The sequence below is a fragment of the Meles meles genome, chromosome 19, assembly GCF_922984935.1.
Source record: "Meles meles chromosome 19, mMelMel3.1 paternal haplotype, whole genome shotgun sequence".
Taxonomy (NCBI): domain Eukaryota; kingdom Metazoa; phylum Chordata; class Mammalia; order Carnivora; family Mustelidae; genus Meles; species Meles meles.
In genome coordinates, this window is record NC_060084.1 from 50,740,834 (window position 1) to 50,760,020 (window position 19,187).

Genomic DNA, 19,187 nt, shown 5'->3' on the forward strand with positions numbered 1-19,187 from the left:
ACCCTAGTCTCCATCTCATTTCCGTATATAGACTCTTCCTTCTTAATCTCACTCTAGAGAGGTACCCCTCACCCCACAGTGCTATCTGGGCAAAGTGATCACTCCAGGCTAACCTCAGCTCATGCTCTCTTCAGGGCCCATCACCACACACCCTCCCACCCTCTCTCCTGGAAGGGCCCAGGGGGATTCAGTTCTCAGCAAATATTTGATCCACGTTGGCCAGGGCAGGGAGTATGGGGCTTCTGGAACCTTCTCAGCGAGACATCATCTTCACAAACTCTGCAAAAAAAAGTCCCTGGTGAGACGCATATTTGTAAGGGCAGCCAGCATTTACTTTTGAGCCCTTACTGTGTGTGCATGTCAGGAACCACAGGGGATCTGTGGGAAAGTCCCAAGTGTACCTCAGTTTCTTCGTCTCCAAACTGGGAGTCACAGGACGGCCATATGCCTTCTATAGTCTTTCAGACAGTTAAACAAGATCATGCTTATAAGACACACGAAGTGTTTGATAATAACTGTGATTATCTGATCTCATCCTTTCACTAATCCTGGAGGAGTAAATACCATTTTTACAGATAGGCAAACAGAGGCCATTAAGGCTGACCAGTGAGCCTGAGGTCACGTGGACAGTGAGTAAGCAAAGCCTGGAATGAAGGCAGGGTGCCTCTGACTGCTCCATCACTCCATGCCAGATGAGCTCCAGCGCCCCCCCTCCCCAGGTCCTGAGGTCAGTATGTCCCTCCCCTGCCTGGGGATCTATCTCTGACCTTGTCCAGATTTCCAGTGGTGCCCCCTGCACACCTGAGCCTGGCGAGATCCAGCAGGCATCCAGCAAAAGTTTACTAAGTTGTGGTCATGCAATGAATATCTACCAAACTTCCCTCTGGGGAATGACAGCAGATGGTTCAGAGAATATCCCTCACTGCCCTCCAGGAATCTGACAGCCTGGAAGGTGAACACAACTCAGAGCATCAAAGTCTTCAGCGATTACTCCCTTTGAAGGGAGAGGAACAGGAAAACCTCCGTAGGACCACCGAGTGGGGTTTAATACACCCAGATAAGGGTGAAGGGAAGCTTCTTGGCAGAGGCTGCGCTGTGCTGATTCCCAAGAGATGGATAAGACCTAAGAATGCACTGATGGGGAAGGTGCAGGAAGTGGAAGGAACATCAAGGAAAAAGGAACAGGATTTGAGGGACACAGAGCAGGAGCCAAGGGTGCCCCAGAGCACAGCAGCTCAGAGAGAGGTTGCTGAAGTGTGGAGTGGGTGGGGGGCAGACCATGGATGCACTTGAATATTGGGTTAAGAGTTTAGCTTTTGTCGGGGTGCCTGGGTGGCTCAGAGGGTTAAGCGTCTACCAGTGACTGTCCCCACGTGATGTCACCTTCAAAGTCGACGGTACCGTCTCCGTTCACATCGGCCTCCTGCACAACCTCTGAGATCTCACGGGGTGTGAGCTTCTCTCCCAGAAGCCTCTGCATGGCCTGCTGCAGCTCTCCGAGGGTGATCTCCCCGTCTCCATTGGCGTCAAACTGACGGGAGCAGGGGGGTGATGTCAGCCACAAGTACGACAATCCCAAGAGCAGTGTTTACTGACCAGTTAACTGTGGGTCAGGAATTAAGATAAGTGCTTTTGCACATGGTGTACGGGCGGGTCAACTCCTCGAAGGTGGTCATCAGCACTGCCTTGTTCACTGCCCCATTCACTGCCCCATGCCCAGCCCCAAACAGTGCCTGCCACCTGGTATGCTGAGTCAATGAACTGTTTTCAAACCTCCCTGCTGCAAACACTTTACCAATCTACCAGAACGTTTCATATGTTCTACAACCCGAGCAGGTGGGGCAGCTAACTATCCTTCCCTAGCCACCTGATGCTATTATGGCCGAAGCCACAATCATCTCTTGCCTGGACCATCATGACAGCCCCCTGATTGGTCCTCTGGCTCCCCTCATGGTCCATACATCAGAGTCTTGCATTCATGTTTGTTTAAAACAAATCAGGGACACCTGGGATCTCAGTCAGTTAAGCATCTGCCTTCGGTTCAGGTCATGATCTCGGGGTCCTGGGATCAAGTCTTGTGTTGGGCTCTTTGCTCAGCAAGGAGCCTGCTTCTCCCTTTCCCTCTGCCCCTGCTCCTCCTCTCTCTCTCTCTCAAATAAACAAATAAAATCTTTTTTAAAAAAAGAAAAGGTATGGGGCACTTGGGTGGCTCAGTTGTTAAGTATCTGCCTTTGGCTCAGGTCATGATCCCAAAGTCCTGGGATCAAGCCCCACATTGTGCTCCCTGCCCAGCGGGAAGCCTGCTTCTCCCTCTCCCACTTCCCCTGCTTGTGTTCCCTCTCTCGCTGTGTCTCTCTCTGTCAAATAAATAAATAAATAAAATCTTTAAAAAAAAAAGAAAAGGTAGACCACACACCCAAGTTTTTCTGGAAGGAATGTTTCCCAGTAACTGAACTGTGTATTTGTTTTTAAATTAACACAAATTGAATTTATATTCTGTTGAATGTAAGTGAAAATTGGAAAAGTAATCGAATTGAAAGTAATCAAAATTAGATAAAATGAAAAAAAAAATGAGTTCCTCAACCATATCTGCTATATATCAAAGGCAGATGCTTAACCTACTGAGCCACCCAGGCCCCCTGAGAAACGCATTTTATTAGGGGATGAAAGCGAATTTCAGCAAGCCCCTCACCTCTCTGGGTCTCATTTTAAAAGCATCTCTACAAGTGGGTTAAACCGGATTATCTCTTTGCATTCCCCTGGGGGATCTCAAGTTATTGGATTCCTTCTTCCCATTATGGGCATGGAAATTAGAGGTCCTAACGTGTGTTCTGGGGATGGTAGGACCTTGGGTAAGATTTGTAAATTCCATGAGCCTCATGGTTCTCATATGCATAATTGGGGTAAGGAGTCACTTACCCCTACTGTTCCGTATGATGTTTAAACTAGAGAGTATGTGTAGAGGGCCTTGTGCTTTGCAAGTGTTTGGAAGATGTCATTTTCTTTCCCTATACATCCCATTATAGTTCCCCAAAAACTTGGTTTTTGGGTTCCGTCCACACTTGAAGACCAGTCATAGAACCCTGAGGTTTCCGTCAAGCACCGACACCATGAAACTCTTAACTCACTTCCTTGAAGGCATCCCTCATCTCCTGGACACCGATCATCCCTGCTGTTTCAGCCAGCAGTTTGGGCGTCATCAGCTCCACGAAATCGTCAAAGTCGACACGGCCGCCCACTGAGGACAGAAGAGGCAGGTCTAGTGAGATGCTGAGGAACAACTTCCCATGACCCTGCTGGACCTTTCAAGGTCTGGAAGTCTGTTCAACAGGGAGACCTGTTCCGATCTCTCTGCCTTCTGAGAACTTTCCCTCTCAGCCAACCTGGGCCCCAGAGTCCCTCTAATCCCAAACAGGGTGGACCGGGTGCGTGGGATGGAAGTCACTAGCTGTCCCTGTGACCTTGGGCAAATCTCTTAATTGGTTCAGATCTACGTTCGCTCATCTGTTGGTCTGTAGAAGGGGGAAAGATCCCTTCCAGATAGGAACACGATCCCATCCATGCCCAGCCTCATTTACTCAGTGGCATGCCTGGAAGCAAACCCCAGAGCAATTTTGTCCCAGCTTCCTTCTCAAAATGAGCTCTGAAATCCATCCCAAGTTTGCTTCTGGTGACAAACGTGGTTCCAACCTTGCCCTTTACCGATGCATCTCTGTGGTTGTGGTTGTGACCTCCATGAACCACTGCTTACTGGAGGCTAAGCCTGACCTGCACCAGCTCCTTTATCGCAATCCCACAAGGAGTGACATCATCTCCGCCTGACAGGTGGGGAAACGGACTGAAGCGTGGGAGCAGAATCCACATTTCAATAGCACCACCATCAGTAAATGATAGAAGTGGGTCTTGAACCGAGATCTGCCTCGAAGAGTCACCCTTTTCTCCACTTCCAACACTGCCTCCCTCTGTCCATCCTGGAGTGCTTGCTTCCAGACTCCTAGCGATGCCTACCCTCCTCCTTCTCTCTGGCTTAGCCTCACATCCCTCCCCCTTCCACCAGAGCCCACCCCCGCCCCACGCAGTTCCTCCCGCCCTGGCCTCACAGTTCATGCGGATTTGCTGGCCCAGTTCAATGAGCTCCATCTCTGTGGGCATGTAACCCATCGTCCTCATGAGATTCCCCAAATCTTTACAGGAGATGAACCCATCTCTGTCCTTGTCGAACTCAAGAAATGCTTCCCGAAGCTCTGAAAAGTTAAAAGAGAAGAACTTGGGGGAACCTGAAACAGTCCATGGGGAAGACTGGCATCCCTTGAAACTGTCAGGAAGTCACCCACTAGAGACTTTGCAAAGGAGAAGGCATCTTTGAAAACAAAAGTTTCAAAAAAGAGTGATGTATGAAATGTGGCTGGAGATTGTAAAGTGCAAGACCGTAATGTACAGGAGAAATGATCCATGAGACTGCAAAGCAACCGCATGGCGGTCCTCCAAATTCTGGGCTGAAATTATGGGAAATTTCCAAACCACCAAAAGAAAAGTCAAGTTTTTGATTCAACTTAAAACTCAAGCATGTGTCTCCCCTGGGTCTCTGAGATACTTAGGGATGGGCGTGCCTTCTAAATACTTTGGGAGGCTCCTAAGTGAGCATGAGAAGGAGTTGCACAAAATCACAGCTGAGTGGGAAGAGAGAGGGGGGTGAAGCTTGCGTGGGAAGGGTCTACCCTGAGATGCACAGGGAGAAGCCTAGTGGTGGGTGACAATGAGGTGGCATTCAGGGACAGAGGTTACCTTCGATCTCATCTTGTCCCAGGGGTCTTTCCTGGAAAGGAATGCAGGGAGAGGGAATTTGGAGAGGGTCAGGGAGCCAATATCCACTTCTCTAAACGTGTCCCCTCCCTCCTCCGAGCGACCCCTTCCCTTTCCTGTCTCTCCCCACCCCGCCCTCCTCTTCCTTCTCCCACCTTCTGACTCCCACTCCTGATGGCTTCTCGCCCTCTTTCTCATCACTTCCCGTTTCCTCTCTCCTATCCCGGAATCTTGAGCTCTTTCCCTCTGTCTTTCCTGAACAGACACCCCTCCCATTGTGCTGCAAGGGGCCTTCGATGCCGCGGCATCCAATCCCCTCCTTTCTCCGGGACAAGAAAACGAGGCTTGGAATCATAGCTAATGTGCTCTGAGCACCAATGTCATTTAAATCTCAGAACCACCCTGGGAAGTAGGACCAAGCAGCATTCCCATCTTCCTTGAGAGGAAGCTGAGGAACAGAGAGGTTAAGGAAATGGCCAGAGGTCACACAGCTCCTAAGAGGCAGAGCCCTTCCCGGGGCAGGGAGACATTGAATCACTTTCTCAAGGTCAGGTGCAGTGAGTGTTGAGATTTGAAATCTGAGCCAAAATTCTTTCCACTACACCCCCTTGATTCTTTCCCTACAGGCCCCATTCTTTCTCCCAAGGGTTAGAAGCCATTTGCATGGGATCAGTGTTCAGGGAGTCTGGGCAGGATGTCTCTGGGTATGTGGACGCCACCTGGGGAACCCCACCAGTCTCAGGCTTCTCCCTTTATTCTTGGAGCCCCTCAACTTCTCTTATTGTCCCCTCCTCCCCCATTTCCTTCCTTCCCCGCCCCCCAACCCCTCTCTCTCTCTGGTCATCTGAAAGCCTAACAAGGAAAAATAAGCCCCCTGGGATCAAACAGATCTGAACGAACCCTGCCACTCAGTAACTGCATAAGGCAGGGGCTTTGTGACTCAGCCTTAGCGTCTGCATCTGTGAAATGGGAACGCACGCATGGCCTCATGGGCTTAACAGGATGAAATGACAGCGGGAAAGCAAAGTGGCTGCTGGTGTCATCATCGTCCTTGCTCTGGGTGTCCACAGGAATGGGTGGTGATGGACAGGGACACCCCAGCTCCCCTTGTATTTGTGGGTCTCCCTTTCCCCCTTTTGCTGCTGACTTCTGACTTCACCCTCACCCACCACACTGGCCCACCGAGCTCCCCGAATTCAACCTTCTCAGGCACGCACCCCCTGCCTGGGTACCCCCATCCGTCCCCCGGCCCCTTGCACCTGTCCTGTCACGCCCCTTCTTACCCCGCTCCCCGGGCTCCCTTTGCCTTGCCCGCCACCTCACCCGCTGTTTCTCGGCGATGCCTTTCCTCAAGAAGATGCAGGCAGGGCCCATGGGAAACTGCATGGAGGGGCAGGGCACGGGGCACCGGGCACCAGACTCAAGGCGGCTCCCCCTCCTTCTTGTCCCCCTCCTTCCCGTCCCCCTCGGCGGGCTGGGCTTCCTTATCTTCCCTAGCACTCCTTCGCCAAGTCTTCCTGCCTCTCTGGGCCTCTCCCTCAGTCCGGGTCCTGGTGTCCGAGAATTGTGACAGCTGGATCAGAAACCTCTCCCGCGGCTAGGGAGGGATCAGAGCTGTTCCTGCCTCCCCATCTGGCTTGAGTGACGTGGAGGGGGCGCCAGTCTCAGCCTCTGACCTTTTATCCCCAGAATAGAACTGGATGGTCTCGGAACTGGGGATTAGAGCGGAGGGCACCTATTCATTCGCGTTCCAGCGGGCCTGCAGGGTGCTCGCTCCAGGCCGGGTCTCTGCCGGCCTCCAGGCCTGTGAAGATGTAGCAGCCATGGCCCACGGCCTCAGGGAGCTGCGGTCACTGAGCCCAGTCCGATTTCAGGAAGTGGCCACCCACAGCGATTAAGGGCGAGAGAGAAAGGGGGTTGGGGAAGGGAGACCCAAGGAGGCGATGAGGGTCTCTACTGGTGAGGTTGGGAGGGAATCGGGACAGGGGGGAGCCAGAGTTCAAATCAGGTGTGGGAGTGAGGGGGTGCCCATGGAGGGACAGTGGGACACAGAATGTTGGGGCGTGGGGAGAGGAGCCTGGTGGGCCCTGTGGGAGCAGCAACAGCTGAGTGAGAAGGTGTCGAAGGCAGGCCCCTAGGGTGTCCGCTCATGGGGGCAGCATGGTGCAGGGCATGGATGCAGGGTCAGGACCAGAAGGGCAGTCTCGCTGCACAGGGTAGGGGCGCGGAAGGGAGAGGAGTGGCACACGGGATTCTATGACAGAGAAAGGGAAATCAGGTTCCTCATGGGTACAGAAAGGGGGGACAGGAGGAGTCTGCGGTGTCAGGATGAGAATCGGAGGCACGGGTTTGTACTAGTGGGTTTCGGTACAGAGAGAAGGACGTAATAGTAAACAGACATCGTGGGGTGCGCGGGGACGTCATCGAGCTAAGAGGACACCTTCAGCATCCGGGGCTTGGCTTCTAAATATCATTTCCCATGAAAAGGGCCCGAGTCCTGGGAGACTGGGCTGCTTCCATGTCTGGAGCAGGACGAGCAAGTCTAAGATGAGCCTAAAACCTCTTGGGCAGTAAAACAAGGACAGAGTTGTGGGGTCCCGGCAAAGGGACAGAGGTCAGCCGGAAGAAGCTCCCCGGCCATATCACGGGCAATTTGAAAATCCAAATAAACAACAACAGGGCATACAGGGTAACACAGGAAACCAGGATCTATACGGACAGCAATAAGAGTGCCAGGTGTGGTAATATTTATTTACATCGCACAAGGTACCGCTTACAATATGCTAACTGCAGAGGAGGGTCACTTTACAGGGGGGATGCCGAGCAGACCGTATCATCATCAAATGATTCCAGTGGACATCATCAGTAACGTGACAAACTGAAATTCAATATTCGATTCAATATTCAATAATGAATGAGCGCTCCTGTCCCCCCCCCCCCCCCGCACACGCTTCCCAGGACTCAGTTCCGAGTACCTTCTGCCCTTGATGGGTCTCACCAAGTTCTAGAAGAATTGCACCAAGGAAGGATGTTCTAGCTGCCGCCCCCAGCCCCTGGACCTCTCACCCTGGGGTCATCCCTTCACCATCTGCATCTCCAGCCATCGGCAGATCTTGTCACTTCCAGACCTTCACTGCCTGCGGGATTAGGTTCCATACCCTTGAAGGGGCACACGAGGCTCCCCCCGAGAGGTACTCTGGGCACAGGGCCTCCTGCAGACTGCCCGGACCAAATCCTGGCCCTCTGTCTCCTAGATAGAGAAACTAACTCCCTGTGCCCCAGTGCCCCCATCCGTCAAATGGGGTAATAAAAATTGTTGTGAGGGTCTTCGGTGAGTGAGGATGTCCCTGCCCAGCCCTGGCAGAGGGGCAGGCGGCCACGGCTGCCCTGGGGGGGGTGTGTTCACAGGGGTCTGCAGAGGCGTGGGGGGGAAGGAGCGTGTCCCCTGCCCCGCTTTCCTCAGGAAGACTGGGTTCTGTGCCTAAGGGAACCACGGGGCTGGGGATCTAAGGATGACCAAACCTCACAGCTCAGGCCCCAGAATCAGCAGTCCCCAGTCGGAGGGCCGCAGAGCTGGGGAGGGGGTCTCACAGTCACTGCCTGTCTCCCACGAGGATGGGGCCCGGAGCCGGACTGCTGGGTCAGAACCCCGGTGTGGGCCTGGATGCCCAATCCCTGCTTTGTGCCCCCCCGCCCCCCACTGCCTGCCTGACAGGACCGCTGCGGGTTACCGGAGTTAACACTCATGGTCAAGGCCACTGCTGTCTCCTACAATAGCCCCTAACGGCATGTGGCTGCTTACAGGAAAATTCATGAAAATGATATAAAACACGCCATGGCTCAGTTGTCGGGCGCGGCCGGTGGCCGTCCTGCTTGGCCGTGTGGACACGGGACATTTCCAGTGCCGTGGAATAGTGTACGGGAAGGTGCTGGCACGGGGCCTGTCACACGCCACCCACTGGGCTGTACCCCAGAGCCCAGCACACACCCTGACACGGCGCCGGGGGTTCGATAATTATTTATTGAAGAAAATGATCAAATAAATCCCAGACCCCGCTTATCCCGTCCCCCCCACACACTCACACACACACGCGCGCGCACACGCACACCTGTGACACTCCAGACCCCCCCCGACCGCAACAGCAGGTCTGCTGAGCAACAGGACATCCGCGCGTCCGCACCTCCGCGCCCCCGGCCCCCAGCCCCTGGGTGGGCAGGAGCCTAGTAGAAATCTTCCGGGTCGGAGTCCAGGTCCGCGCCCTGCTGATTCTGAATCTGACTCTGCTTCCTGTACAGCGAGGCCACCTGCAGAGAGCGGGCGGTGGCAGAGAGGGTCAGAAGCCCCAGGGCTGTCCCCCAACCTCAGTTCCAGAACCCTCCACTGAGAAGATGGTGTGGCCAGGCAAGCTCAGCCCGGCCAAGGCCTCACCTGGGCGCTGGTGGTGGCCTCCTCTGGCTTCTTGTCTTCACGGACGCGGATAAACCGAGGGAAGCGAAGGGAGATCCCCTTCTCACCATCCACCTGGGGGAGGGGGCGAGGGTGGAGATGCTCCTGGGGTCCAGCCCACAGGCCGCTCCCAGCAGCAGGTCCCCAGCCCGGGTCTCCTCCCCACGACCGTCCTCCGGCCTCGGTTTCCTGATCCATACAACAGGGCCAAGCAACGGGTTGTCAAGACTGAATAAGCACTTGGAGCACAATGACAGCTTAAGACCTAGGCTGCCGTCCTATTATCACCCGGGGGCAGGGCAACAGAGACCCGGGGTTCGAGAACCAGACAGCACGGTTTGAATCCCAACTCCCAGCTCAGGGGCTGTGTGACCCTGGCCCAGTGGCCTTGGCTCCTGGGCTCTACCCCCCACCCAGCTGCAGGACGGGCACGCTCAGTGCTTCGTGAGGATGGGAGGGTGTGTGGCAGGGCCGGGCCTGCGAGCAGGGCGCCTGCTTTGCTCGGAAGCTCCGTCTACGCTGCTCCTGCCACTTGTCACCGGGGGACCCTGACTGCCTAACAGGGAGCCTGAGCAAGAAATGTTAAGACAGATATTCGATGTAAAAATGCGAGTTCTGGGGCACCCTGCGGGGCTCAGTCGGCTGAGTGTCTGACTCTTGGTTTGGGCTCAGGTCACGACCTCAGGGTCGTGAGGTCGAGCCCTGCGCCGGCTCTGGCTCGGCTGAGTCTGCTTGAGATTCTTGTCCTCTGCACCCCCCACCCCTGAGCTCTCACTCTAAAATAACCACATCTTGGGGGAAAAAAACAAACAAACCTGAGTTCTGCCTTTCTTTGGAAGTCCACTCCCAATCGGAGAAGCACACGCTAGCTAGATTCTGAAGGGTCCGAGGGGATCGCAAAGGAAGCACATTTTTAAATCGAGCCTCCCCTAGTGCCGGGCTGACCCTCAAGCTGGCCTGGGGGCCGGAGTCACTGGTCAGAGAGATCGGCCTGGGGATTTAAAAACTTGGCAGTGTGAAAATGAATCACAGTCAGGAAAGATGGGCCGCAGCCGATGTCACTGCCCAGCAGGAAGTGTCCCAAGCTTTACGTTCGGAAGAGCTGTGTTTTCCAAAACGCTGAGGAGCCAAATAAATGTGAGCTTATTGGTTTTAAAGGAAATAACTTCAGCGTCTACTTTCTGCACCTGCGGAATTTCTTTCTTTTTTTTTTTTTTTTTAAATCGAGACTTGAAGCTCGTTGTTGGATGCCCCCAAAAAATGTGAGCTCAAGCTCTCCTAGTTACTACGGCCCGGGCACAGGCGTGGGCTCCATCTCCCGTCCTGCTCCCCATCTCCCATCCAGAAGCTCGATCCCGGGTCCCTCCTGCTGCCTGTGGCCTGCGGGACCCCCAGCTACTCACCAGGCCCCGGGCTGCGGGGTAGATGGGGGACAGGGACAGGTCAGCGCATTTCACCTCCCACACGGCGCTGGGGTCCAGCCAGTGGTCAGGGGCCACGGCGCCGTCCACCCGGACGTAGGGGCGTGGGCTGGGCAGCACCAGGGCCTGTGGGCAACGGCAGTGGGTGTGAGGAGGACAGGGTCTCAGGTCTCCAAGTCAAGGCTGGGCGTTGGGGGTCGGGGAGACAGGAAAGGGGACAAAAATGGGGCACGAGTACAGATGATGACACAGGCATGTCTTAAGGGAAGAGCCCGGGCAGGGCTAAGGGCAAATGAAGGAAGAAAAGAGCCAGAGAGAGAGAGAGAGAGAGAGAACCAAAGAATGTCACAGAGACAGAGACAGAGCACAGGAAAGGGAGTTGTACCCGCAAAATACCCACGACTGTGCCACCAACAGTCCCAATTACCAGGGGCTTCCCCAGTCCTGTCGGGTTTCACTCAGGGCCGACTCGGGGACCCCGCGAGAGTGCTCCCCATGACTCATCGCCCTCCCCTCGGGGCAGCGGAGGCTCCCTCACCCATGCCCTGGGCTAGCAGCTGGCAGAGCCGGGACTTGAACCTGGACATGTGGGGCTCCTGAGCCTGTTCCAACACCCACGGCCCCTAAGAGGGTGAAGGGCCCGAGCCTTGCGCGCACACAGGGCGACAGGGGGCGAGGCTGTGCCACTCACCTGGAGCCGGTGGTGGTGCTCCTCCAGCTCCTCGTCACTGAAGCCGGTTCCGAGCTGCGGGGAGGACAGGGGCTCAGCCGTGCGGCCCGGGGCTCCTGCCGCCGAGGACCCAGCTCTGCACAGGGGAGGTCCCCCCTACCCGAGCCAAGCCAGAACCCACGGAAACCACAGAGGAAGTGCCGGGGGTGGGGGTGCCTGGATGGGGATCCCCCCTCCCAGCGGCGGTCCCCTGCCCACCCGCAGCCCGTCACTTGGCGCTTGCTGGAGAAGCCCAGGCTCCTTCCATCTGGTCCCCGGGCTCGCCCGTAGCCCACTGGCGCCGGAGTAGGCTGTCTTCTCTGATCTCCGCGCTGCCAAAGATTTTCCCTCACCTACCCACGCTGTCCAGCCTAACAAAAACTCGGCTGCCAGCAGACGTGGCAAGATGCACGTCTCCAAACCACAGATAGGAAATGCCAACCGGAAAGCCCTCTGTGTGTCGAGAGCCTTCAGTGGTTTCTCTGGCACGGAGCTCTTCCAGAACACTGTGGTGGGTCGAGAATGTGAGCCAGAGCCGGGCTGGTGCCCCGCGATGCATGCGAACGGGTAAGGTCACCTCCGTCACGGCTCCCCGGGCCTAAGCACCTTGTGCGGTGCGGAGTCACTCATGAGAGCCACGCCGGCCACGAGGGACCCGGCCAGCCGCACAGAGCTGTTCCAGGACCCGGGGCGCACCCATCTCTCGGAACACTCTTCCACAAGACAAGCGTGCGTGAAAAATCCTGGGTCACCTCACTAAAGCGGGGTCAGGGGCTGGTCGAGGGAGGTCCCCGATCGTCAGTTACAGGAAGGACTGGCCGTGACAGAGGCCAGTCCAAGCCTCCGTGATGGGCTCCCAGGGCGGAGGCCCCCACGGGGATAGACAGACTTTGCTCCCCGACGAGAAAGGGACCACCCCAGCCACATAGCCCCCCAAGAAACGGTCCCCGCTCCACCCCAGGCTGGTGCTCCGTGCCCTCCCAGTGAACTTTTGTTTAAAACAACCCCTTCCCCTGCCTCCTTCTGCTCCATAAAATAACATTCCTCTCCTTCACGGGACGAGGCCATGGTTTTGCCACAGCTTGCGAGTCCCCAACTGCAATTCTCCGCTATTTCTGAATAAACCCGTTTTTGCTGGTAAAGGACTATTTTATTTTTAAGTTTAACACATTCGAGTTGTGCTTCTAGAAGTCCTAAAGGCAAGGGCAAACGCTCTAACATCTTTTATCCCTATGTTACTTAAACGTATCTGATGACATTTAAAACACAGTATTTCTAGGACAAAAAGCAGGAGGAAAAATTCCTGTTACACAAAGATCACAGCTTTGTAAAAGTGTAAATAAGACATTCCCTCAAATTTTATTAGTGGTTGGGGCACCTGGGTGGCTCAGTCGGTTAAGCATCAGCCTTTGGCTCAGGTCATGATCTCAGGGTTCTGGGATCGAGCCCCACATCAGGCTCTTTGCTCTGTGGGAAGCCTCCTTCTCCCTCTCACTCCCTGTGCTTGGGTTCCCTCTCTGGCTGTCTCTCTCTCCGTCTCTCTCTCTGTCAAATAAATAAATAAATCTTTAAAAAATTTTTTTCTTACTAGTGGTTATTTCTAGGCATTGGAATTGTGGGTAACAATTTATGCTGTTTCCATGGCAAAAGCCTCACGTTTGTTGGGTCAACAATGTGCGTAGCTTTAAACAAAAACCCAAACCACTGCATTTTCTAAGCTCCCCTGCGGGTGGGGGAGGGTCAAGGAGCAAAATTCTGACCCAAGCCACAAAAGCTGCTTATTGGCAAAGGCTGATGCGGGGGACACATCCCTCTGCTCAGGGCCTTCCTCCTTCCTGCTGCCTGGAGCGTGCAAGGCCGTGACGGCTGGAGCTCCTGCAGCCACATTACGAAGATGAGGTCGGAAGCCCATGAACAAACCCCTATGCCTGGGTCCCCAGTGACACTGGAGAGCCACCTGCCCCCCCTTCAGACTTCTCCTTATGTGAGAGAAATCTAAGACTCCCGTCAGCCATCCTCACCTGCAGCTGAACTCAATTCGTGACGTAGCTTCCTTACAACTTTCTATGATGGTGCATTTCTCTACGTGAAGCAAGGCTTACTTACAGGATCAGAAAAAGTACATAAAAGCTAGAAAAAAATAATCCTACACACGGCACGAGAGCCTCTTGGTTCACCCCCCACCACCCCCCAGGCTGAGCGGACTCTTCTTCCCTCCTGCCTCCCCGCACCTTGCATATGGCCTGGAGCTCCTCGCTCTCCTCGTCGTAGGCGGCCAGCAGGAAGCCCCCGTAGCGGCCGGCCCGCTTGCCACGGCCCAGGTAGGCGCCGATCACCACGAGGTCCAGGGTGTCGCCCACGCCATCGAGGTAGTCCTTCTTCAGCTGCGGAGGGAAGGCAGGAGGTGAGGGGGCGCTGCTGAGGCGCGGACCTCGCTGCTGGAGGCTCCGCAGTCGGTGGAGCAGGGGCTGGGGCGAGTCTAGGGAGCTCCGCAGAGGACCAGGACAGCCGCCGGGCTGAGGCTGGCCGCGGGAGGAGCTTCTGGACTTCCAGAGTGGATGCGAAAGAGACGACCAAAGTGGGAAGAGCCAGCAGGACTGAGGGGACAGGTCAGACGGAGACCTTGGGGGTCCCCCTTGGGTACACCCTTTCCCTCAGGACGGACACACATTCCACTCAGTCCTTCACACGGAGAACATTCATCATTTGTTCCAGAAATATTAACTAAGTGCCAGGCAGGACTCAGCCTTGGAGACGCAGCAGGGAAAGGGTCCTAAGACAGGAAACGCTCATACCCTTCCAGCTGCTGACAGTACGGTGGGGAGAAGGACCATGGGCAGCTAACACACAGCCGAGAAACCCAGCCGGCTCCGCAGTCCTCTTGCCCCCTTCAGGCAAGCCGCCCGCCCGCAGGCGCCCGCTCTGCCCAGCACCCACCCCCCACCCCCAACCATCCGCCATTCACGGCCAGCCAGATGTCTTATGCAAAATGATAATCAGACCATGGGACCTCCTGCCTAAAACCTCACTGGTTTCTCAAAACCTTTAAAGGAAAACCCAGAGTATTGTACAACAACCCCTGACACACTGGGTGATCTGAGAGCTGCTCTCCACCCCAACCTCACCTCACGCCTCGAAGGCCTCTTTCCCTGCTTGTTCCAACCTCAGGGCCTTTGCACTTGTTGTACCCTTCTCCTAGATGTTCTGTCCCAGATCTCCAGGCGGCTGACCCTTTCCTGTCATCCGTGTCCTGACCCAAGCATCAGCTCTGGAGAGGCCTTTCCCCGTGACCAGAGGACTGCAAGATCTTTGCTGGCCCCTGACCTCGACTTGCTTTCTTCACAATGCTCATCGACCCCGATGTCATCTCGTCTACGGCCTGGCTGACTCCCTTCCTGCCGGCCCCACTCGATCCAGACGGCCCGCGCAGGGAATAGAAATGTCATGTAGCTCCCATGGTGCGCAGGCTGGGGCAGCGCTCAGAGGGGCGGCCTCAGGCTGGCTGGACTGTGAGGCAGGTGGGGCCGAGACCCACGGGGTGAGGTGGGGGCTGGAACCCTGGTGGAAAGATCGGCGGATGTGGGAAGGGCGGCCGGGTCAGTTCACCTTGAGCCAGTTGTGTGACCTCTTGGCGATCTCGTAGGTGGCGTCGACGTCCAGGGTTTTCACCATCAGCCCCTCGCAGGAGTCTGAGGGAGATACGGACGAGGGGCCTTTGTGAAGCCACGGCTCAGGACAGCCAGCCCGTGGAAGGCACTGGGGCTGGGGCGCACGCAGTGGCTGGCCCCAGACCCCCTCACCTTTCACAGACTGCTCTAAGAACTCAGCGATCTGCTCCGTGTCCTTGGTGTCCAGGGAGGTGGCGAAGACAAATTCGCCCTCCGTCTGCACGAAGTTCTCCCGGAGCAGCTGCCGGCGTCGGGAAAGCGGCTCGCGCACCAGGGACTGGGGTGGGGGGGCAGGAAGAGAGAGACAAAGGGACGTCACTGTGGAGGAGGAGAAGCCCGGGCCTGGGAGAGACAGGACGCCCGAGTGTCACCAGCCACTGCGCAGCTCCCGACGGACCAGCCCGACAGGGAGGCACAACGCTCGCACCAGGATTTTGAGAAGGGAAAGGACCAATTTCAAGGGCAGGTCAAGAGTGGCGAGGGGGCTGGAGATGGGAACGGACTCCTGTTATTGGGGCTATGGTTCCTCGTTCAACACCAGCTAAACAGAGCCAGAAGGAAGCCGATGACCACAGGGTGTAACCTAAACGTGTTTCTGAGAACGCGTTCCATTTTCATCCAGGGGTCGGCAGCCCTGTCCTACAAAGAACCAGATAGTAAATATTCTCGGTTCTGTGGGCTACTCGGGCCCTGTTGCAACTGCTCAACTGTGAGCTACTGGGCAGAAGTCAGCGGACGGGTGCATCAAACCTTCTTTACAGACAAGAAAGGCCCAGAGAAACCGGGCCCGCAGGTGTTCGTCTGCCAAATCCACTCGTGGGAGACCAAATCCACTCGTGGGAGAACACTGCTTGCTTTATATGGTAAAACAGACTCGCCAACCTTCTGGAAGTTAATCTACTCTCTGTGACCTTATTAACTGCCCCCTTTCATGTTCTGTACACTTCCCTGATTTCAGAACAGCCCCGCTGGAAATCAGGCAAGCCGATTCAAAGCTGAATCTGGCAGGAAGCCTCATTCTTACAAACCATCGGGCAGGCTACGGGAAGAAGTCACCTAGCTCTCACCCATCCAGCCCCAGGGGAGGCGTGGCCCTCCTCCACCAGGCTGAGGTGGGATGCTTCCTGAGATGGCGAGCTCACTCCTTCTGTTGTCTTCCACCCCTGCAAGGGGATGGAACTTATCTCAACAGCCCAGACTCATCCGTTCTGCGTCCAGATTCACTCTGAGACTCCCCTAAGGGGAGACTCTGGTGACTGATCCCAGTAGTGATAAGGAAACGGAGACCCGGAGAGGCTGGGTCACTGGTCTGTGGCCACACAGCCAGGAAGGGAGAGCTGGGATGTGAAAAGAGGTGGTCTGGCTTCCGATTCTTAACCCATGCCCCAGAGCAGTAGTTGGCAAACCTTCCAGTCTCGGGACCCCCCCCCCCACCCACTCCAGACAGCTCGGGTGTATGTGGGTTACGTCTCTGGATATGTACCAGAGCAGCGACGGAGTACCCGCGACGAAATCGCATGTTTATACTGGCTACGTGAAAAGTGAGAAATCTGGGCGTTTGTTAATTCATTTAAAATCAACGCCTCCCATATGTTAACCCAAAAACAAATTTTTATGCAATGTGCCCATGTTAGGGAAAATTAGTGGGAACAGGTGGCATTAGTTTAAGTTTTTGCAAACTCTTCCATGTCTGGCTGTTAACGGAGCCGGGCTCTCAGGTATGCATGTGCACTCAGACAGCGGCTGCTCGGGGAAACTCGGCCTCGCCCAGCTGCGGAGCTGGGGAAGGCGGGTGGGGCCTCACAAACTCCCCTGAGAGGGTCCTGGAGATACCCTCAGGGGTCCTCAGGCCACACTTTGAGAACCGCTGCCTGAGCGTGGCCCCACAGACCGCCGGCTCCCAAGCTCACACACAGCCCCCACCCGCCCTCAGACCCACAGCTGGAACTCACCTGTCCATTGAGGTAGATGAGGTCGAAGGCGTAAAGACACACCTGCACTTGGATTTCTGCTGCGTCCACCTCCTGGGTTGGGACAGAAGGGAAAGCAGGGGTGGGGGATGGAGACAGAGGCATGGTTGGTGTGCCTCCCACCATGACCCAGGTGGACACCTGTCACCTACCACTCTCCCCTTCTCTCCAGCCAACAGGCCACACACCCGTGAGGGTGACAATGCTCCCGGCTCCAGGCTCTGCATCATGATACCTCTCAGCTAATCCCAACAACTTCACTCCCCTTTATCAAATATTTGTTCTCCCAGCCTCCCTTGTAGCTAACGGTGTTTAGGGGACAGAGTTTGGGCCAACGAGGGAAAAGAAGTTTGTGGGGCACAGGTTGTGCGGGGTTTCCTGGAACTGATCTTTTACAATGAAACAGAGACATACGAAAAGGGCTCTTCCCCCTTTGTACTTGGCATGCTGGGATGAGAACGCAATGGCTGGAGCTGTGGCAGCCACCCTGTAAAAGGCAGCAAGAACCGCATCCTGGTGGACACCCTGTTCTTCTGGGGATGGGGCGGGGCTGGGAGGAAGAGGAGAAAGTGTGTGACTATGGCAGGCAGCAGAGGGGAACTGAGGCTACCTTGCGTTTGCGGGTGGTGAGCACTTGGAATGGCTGGATCTGCTTCTTTTCCCGGTCCCAAGCCACGGCTTCTGTGTCCAGGATGAAGGACGTGACTGATGGGAGTTTAATCTGAAAGGTGAAGAGAGAGATCCGTGGCTACTGAGAGGTAGAGGACAAGGGCAAAAGACAGGCCCAGAGAAACAAATGTTCTTTTCCTTCCACAGCTCTCGAGATCCACCGATGAACTGATGCCAACTTAGAGATGCATGTACAGATACACACCCTCATTGCCCACAAGGAAGGGAAAAACAAACTTTTCTGAGACTTACTACTTGGTCCCATAAGTTGGAAACCCAGCAGCCTTTGTCAGTTCCCTGGGAACTTGTCCACTTCCCCTCTGAAATCTCTAAGCCACCCCCAGCCCCCCAACTTACTGAGCCCGGTCCAGCCAAGGCCACATCATGCTACCAGTCTCCCTGCTCCTGCATGGACCCTGTGTGTAACCCACTCTCCTCACAGCAGTCAGGGTGCTCTGAGCAAACCCCAAGTCTGATCACAGTGCATCCCTGCTAAAAACCATCTCCAGCTCCCCAAAGCTGTGGGGGCTCTCCTGGGTCAGCCTCTGGCCCTCCCAGACTCTGCACCCCAGCAGGCTAGCCTCTCTTGTTTTATGGATTGGCTAGGCCCCTCCAACCACAGGGCCTTTGCACATGCTAACCATGCTAGAATGCCTGTCCTTACTCTTCACCTCCACTGGGAGGACTTCTTTTTCCTCAAAGGAACACTGCTGCACAACCCTGGCAGACGCCCACCTTGGGGATGCGGCTGATGATGTCTGGATACTTGCTGGTATTGTCTTCCTGATTCCTGCTGAAGATCTTCACCTCCCCGCCTTCCAGGACATGGATCTGAGGCAGTGGGAGAGGGGAGGGGGACTCAGAGCCTGGCCCACCCCAGCTGGCCCCAGCCCCACCTTCACCGGCAGAAGGTTCCAGAAACTCTGGAGAAGGAATCAGTGCAGAGACTGGAGGAAGTCATCTCCTCCATCCACACGGCGCCTCCCACCCATTCATGGAAGCCCCTGACATCTTCCTCATCCTCCCTACCTACCAACCCCCCGGCCCCAACCCTGGAGGTTCAGGTGTCTTGCTGTGTCTACGCGGATCTGCCTGAGTGTTAAACCATAAATATCTGAATGTATTGTGTTTTCATACAGAGCCTGGTCACAGTCCTTAAGCAGAACTACGAATATGTTGCCTTACTCGTACAACGGCTGCATGTGTGTTGGATACAGTGTACGTGACTTAAAACACATACGTATTTTCAAGATCATTGTCGCTACTGTAAATCCCTTTGTTTCTTATTTTTTCAGTATCACAGTGTGAAGATCCATCAGTCTCGTTCGCTGCTTCTAAGGGCCTCAGAGCACCACGTGTCACCCACCATACGCGCTCATCCACCCCCACAATGAACTCGGCAGCCTCAGCTCCCCGCCCGGACAGAAGAGCCACGAGAAGCGTCCCTACAGACCCAAGCAATGACGTCCCTGGCTGTGGGGCGAGGACACCCTCGTACAC

General features: G+C 55.5%; 2 protein-coding genes across 5 annotated transcripts in view; both read right to left on the minus strand.

Annotated features, from left to right (window-relative positions):
- Positions 1 to 253: 253 nt before the first annotated feature.
- CABP5 (calcium binding protein 5) lies at positions 254 to 6,189 on the minus strand. The gene is made up of 6 exons (XM_045989321.1): positions 6,127 to 6,189; positions 4,786 to 4,816; positions 4,101 to 4,244; positions 3,129 to 3,238; positions 1,384 to 1,531; positions 254 to 279 (listed from the first exon to the last, which is right to left on the minus strand). Exons 1-6 carry the CDS (start codon positions 6,187 to 6,189, stop codon positions 254 to 256), a joined length of 522 nt encoding a protein of 173 aa, XP_045845277.1.
- Positions 6,190 to 7,559: 1,370 nt separating this feature from the next.
- LIG1 (DNA ligase 1) overlaps positions 7,560 to 19,187 on the minus strand; it is a 39,337-nt gene continuing 27,709 nt past the window's right edge. For all 4 annotated transcript variants that reach the window (XM_045987861.1, XM_045987857.1, XM_045987860.1 and 1 more), the window contains exons 19-28: positions 18,423 to 18,518; positions 17,629 to 17,739; positions 17,001 to 17,072; positions 15,181 to 15,325; positions 14,987 to 15,069; positions 13,612 to 13,764; positions 11,363 to 11,416; positions 10,654 to 10,797; positions 9,233 to 9,325; positions 7,560 to 9,108 (exon numbers count right to left, since the gene is read on the minus strand). In XM_045987861.1, the coding sequence (XP_045843817.1) occupies positions 9,025 to 9,108; positions 9,233 to 9,325; positions 10,654 to 10,797; positions 11,363 to 11,416; positions 13,612 to 13,764; positions 14,987 to 15,069; positions 15,181 to 15,325; positions 17,001 to 17,072; positions 17,629 to 17,739; positions 18,423 to 18,518 (1,035 nt within the window). In that variant the 3' untranslated portion in view covers positions 7,560 to 9,024. The remainder of the gene's footprint in view (positions 9,109 to 9,232; positions 9,326 to 10,653; positions 10,798 to 11,362; positions 11,417 to 13,611; positions 13,765 to 14,986; positions 15,070 to 15,180; positions 15,326 to 17,000; positions 17,073 to 17,628; positions 17,740 to 18,422; positions 18,519 to 19,187) is intronic.

Coding starts and splice junctions, on each gene's coding strand:
- CABP5 (XM_045989321.1), bottom strand. CDS start 6,189: ATGCAGTTTCCCATGGGCCCTGCCTGCATCTTCTTGAGGAAAGGCATC. Junction 4,817..6,126: donor GCATCGCCGAGAAACAGCGG/GTGAGGTGGCGG, acceptor ATTCCTTTCCAG/GAAAGACCCCTGGGACAAGA. Junction 4,245..4,785: donor GGGACAAGATGAGATCGAAG/GTAACCTCTGTC, acceptor TTAACTTTTCAG/AGCTTCGGGAAGCATTTCTT.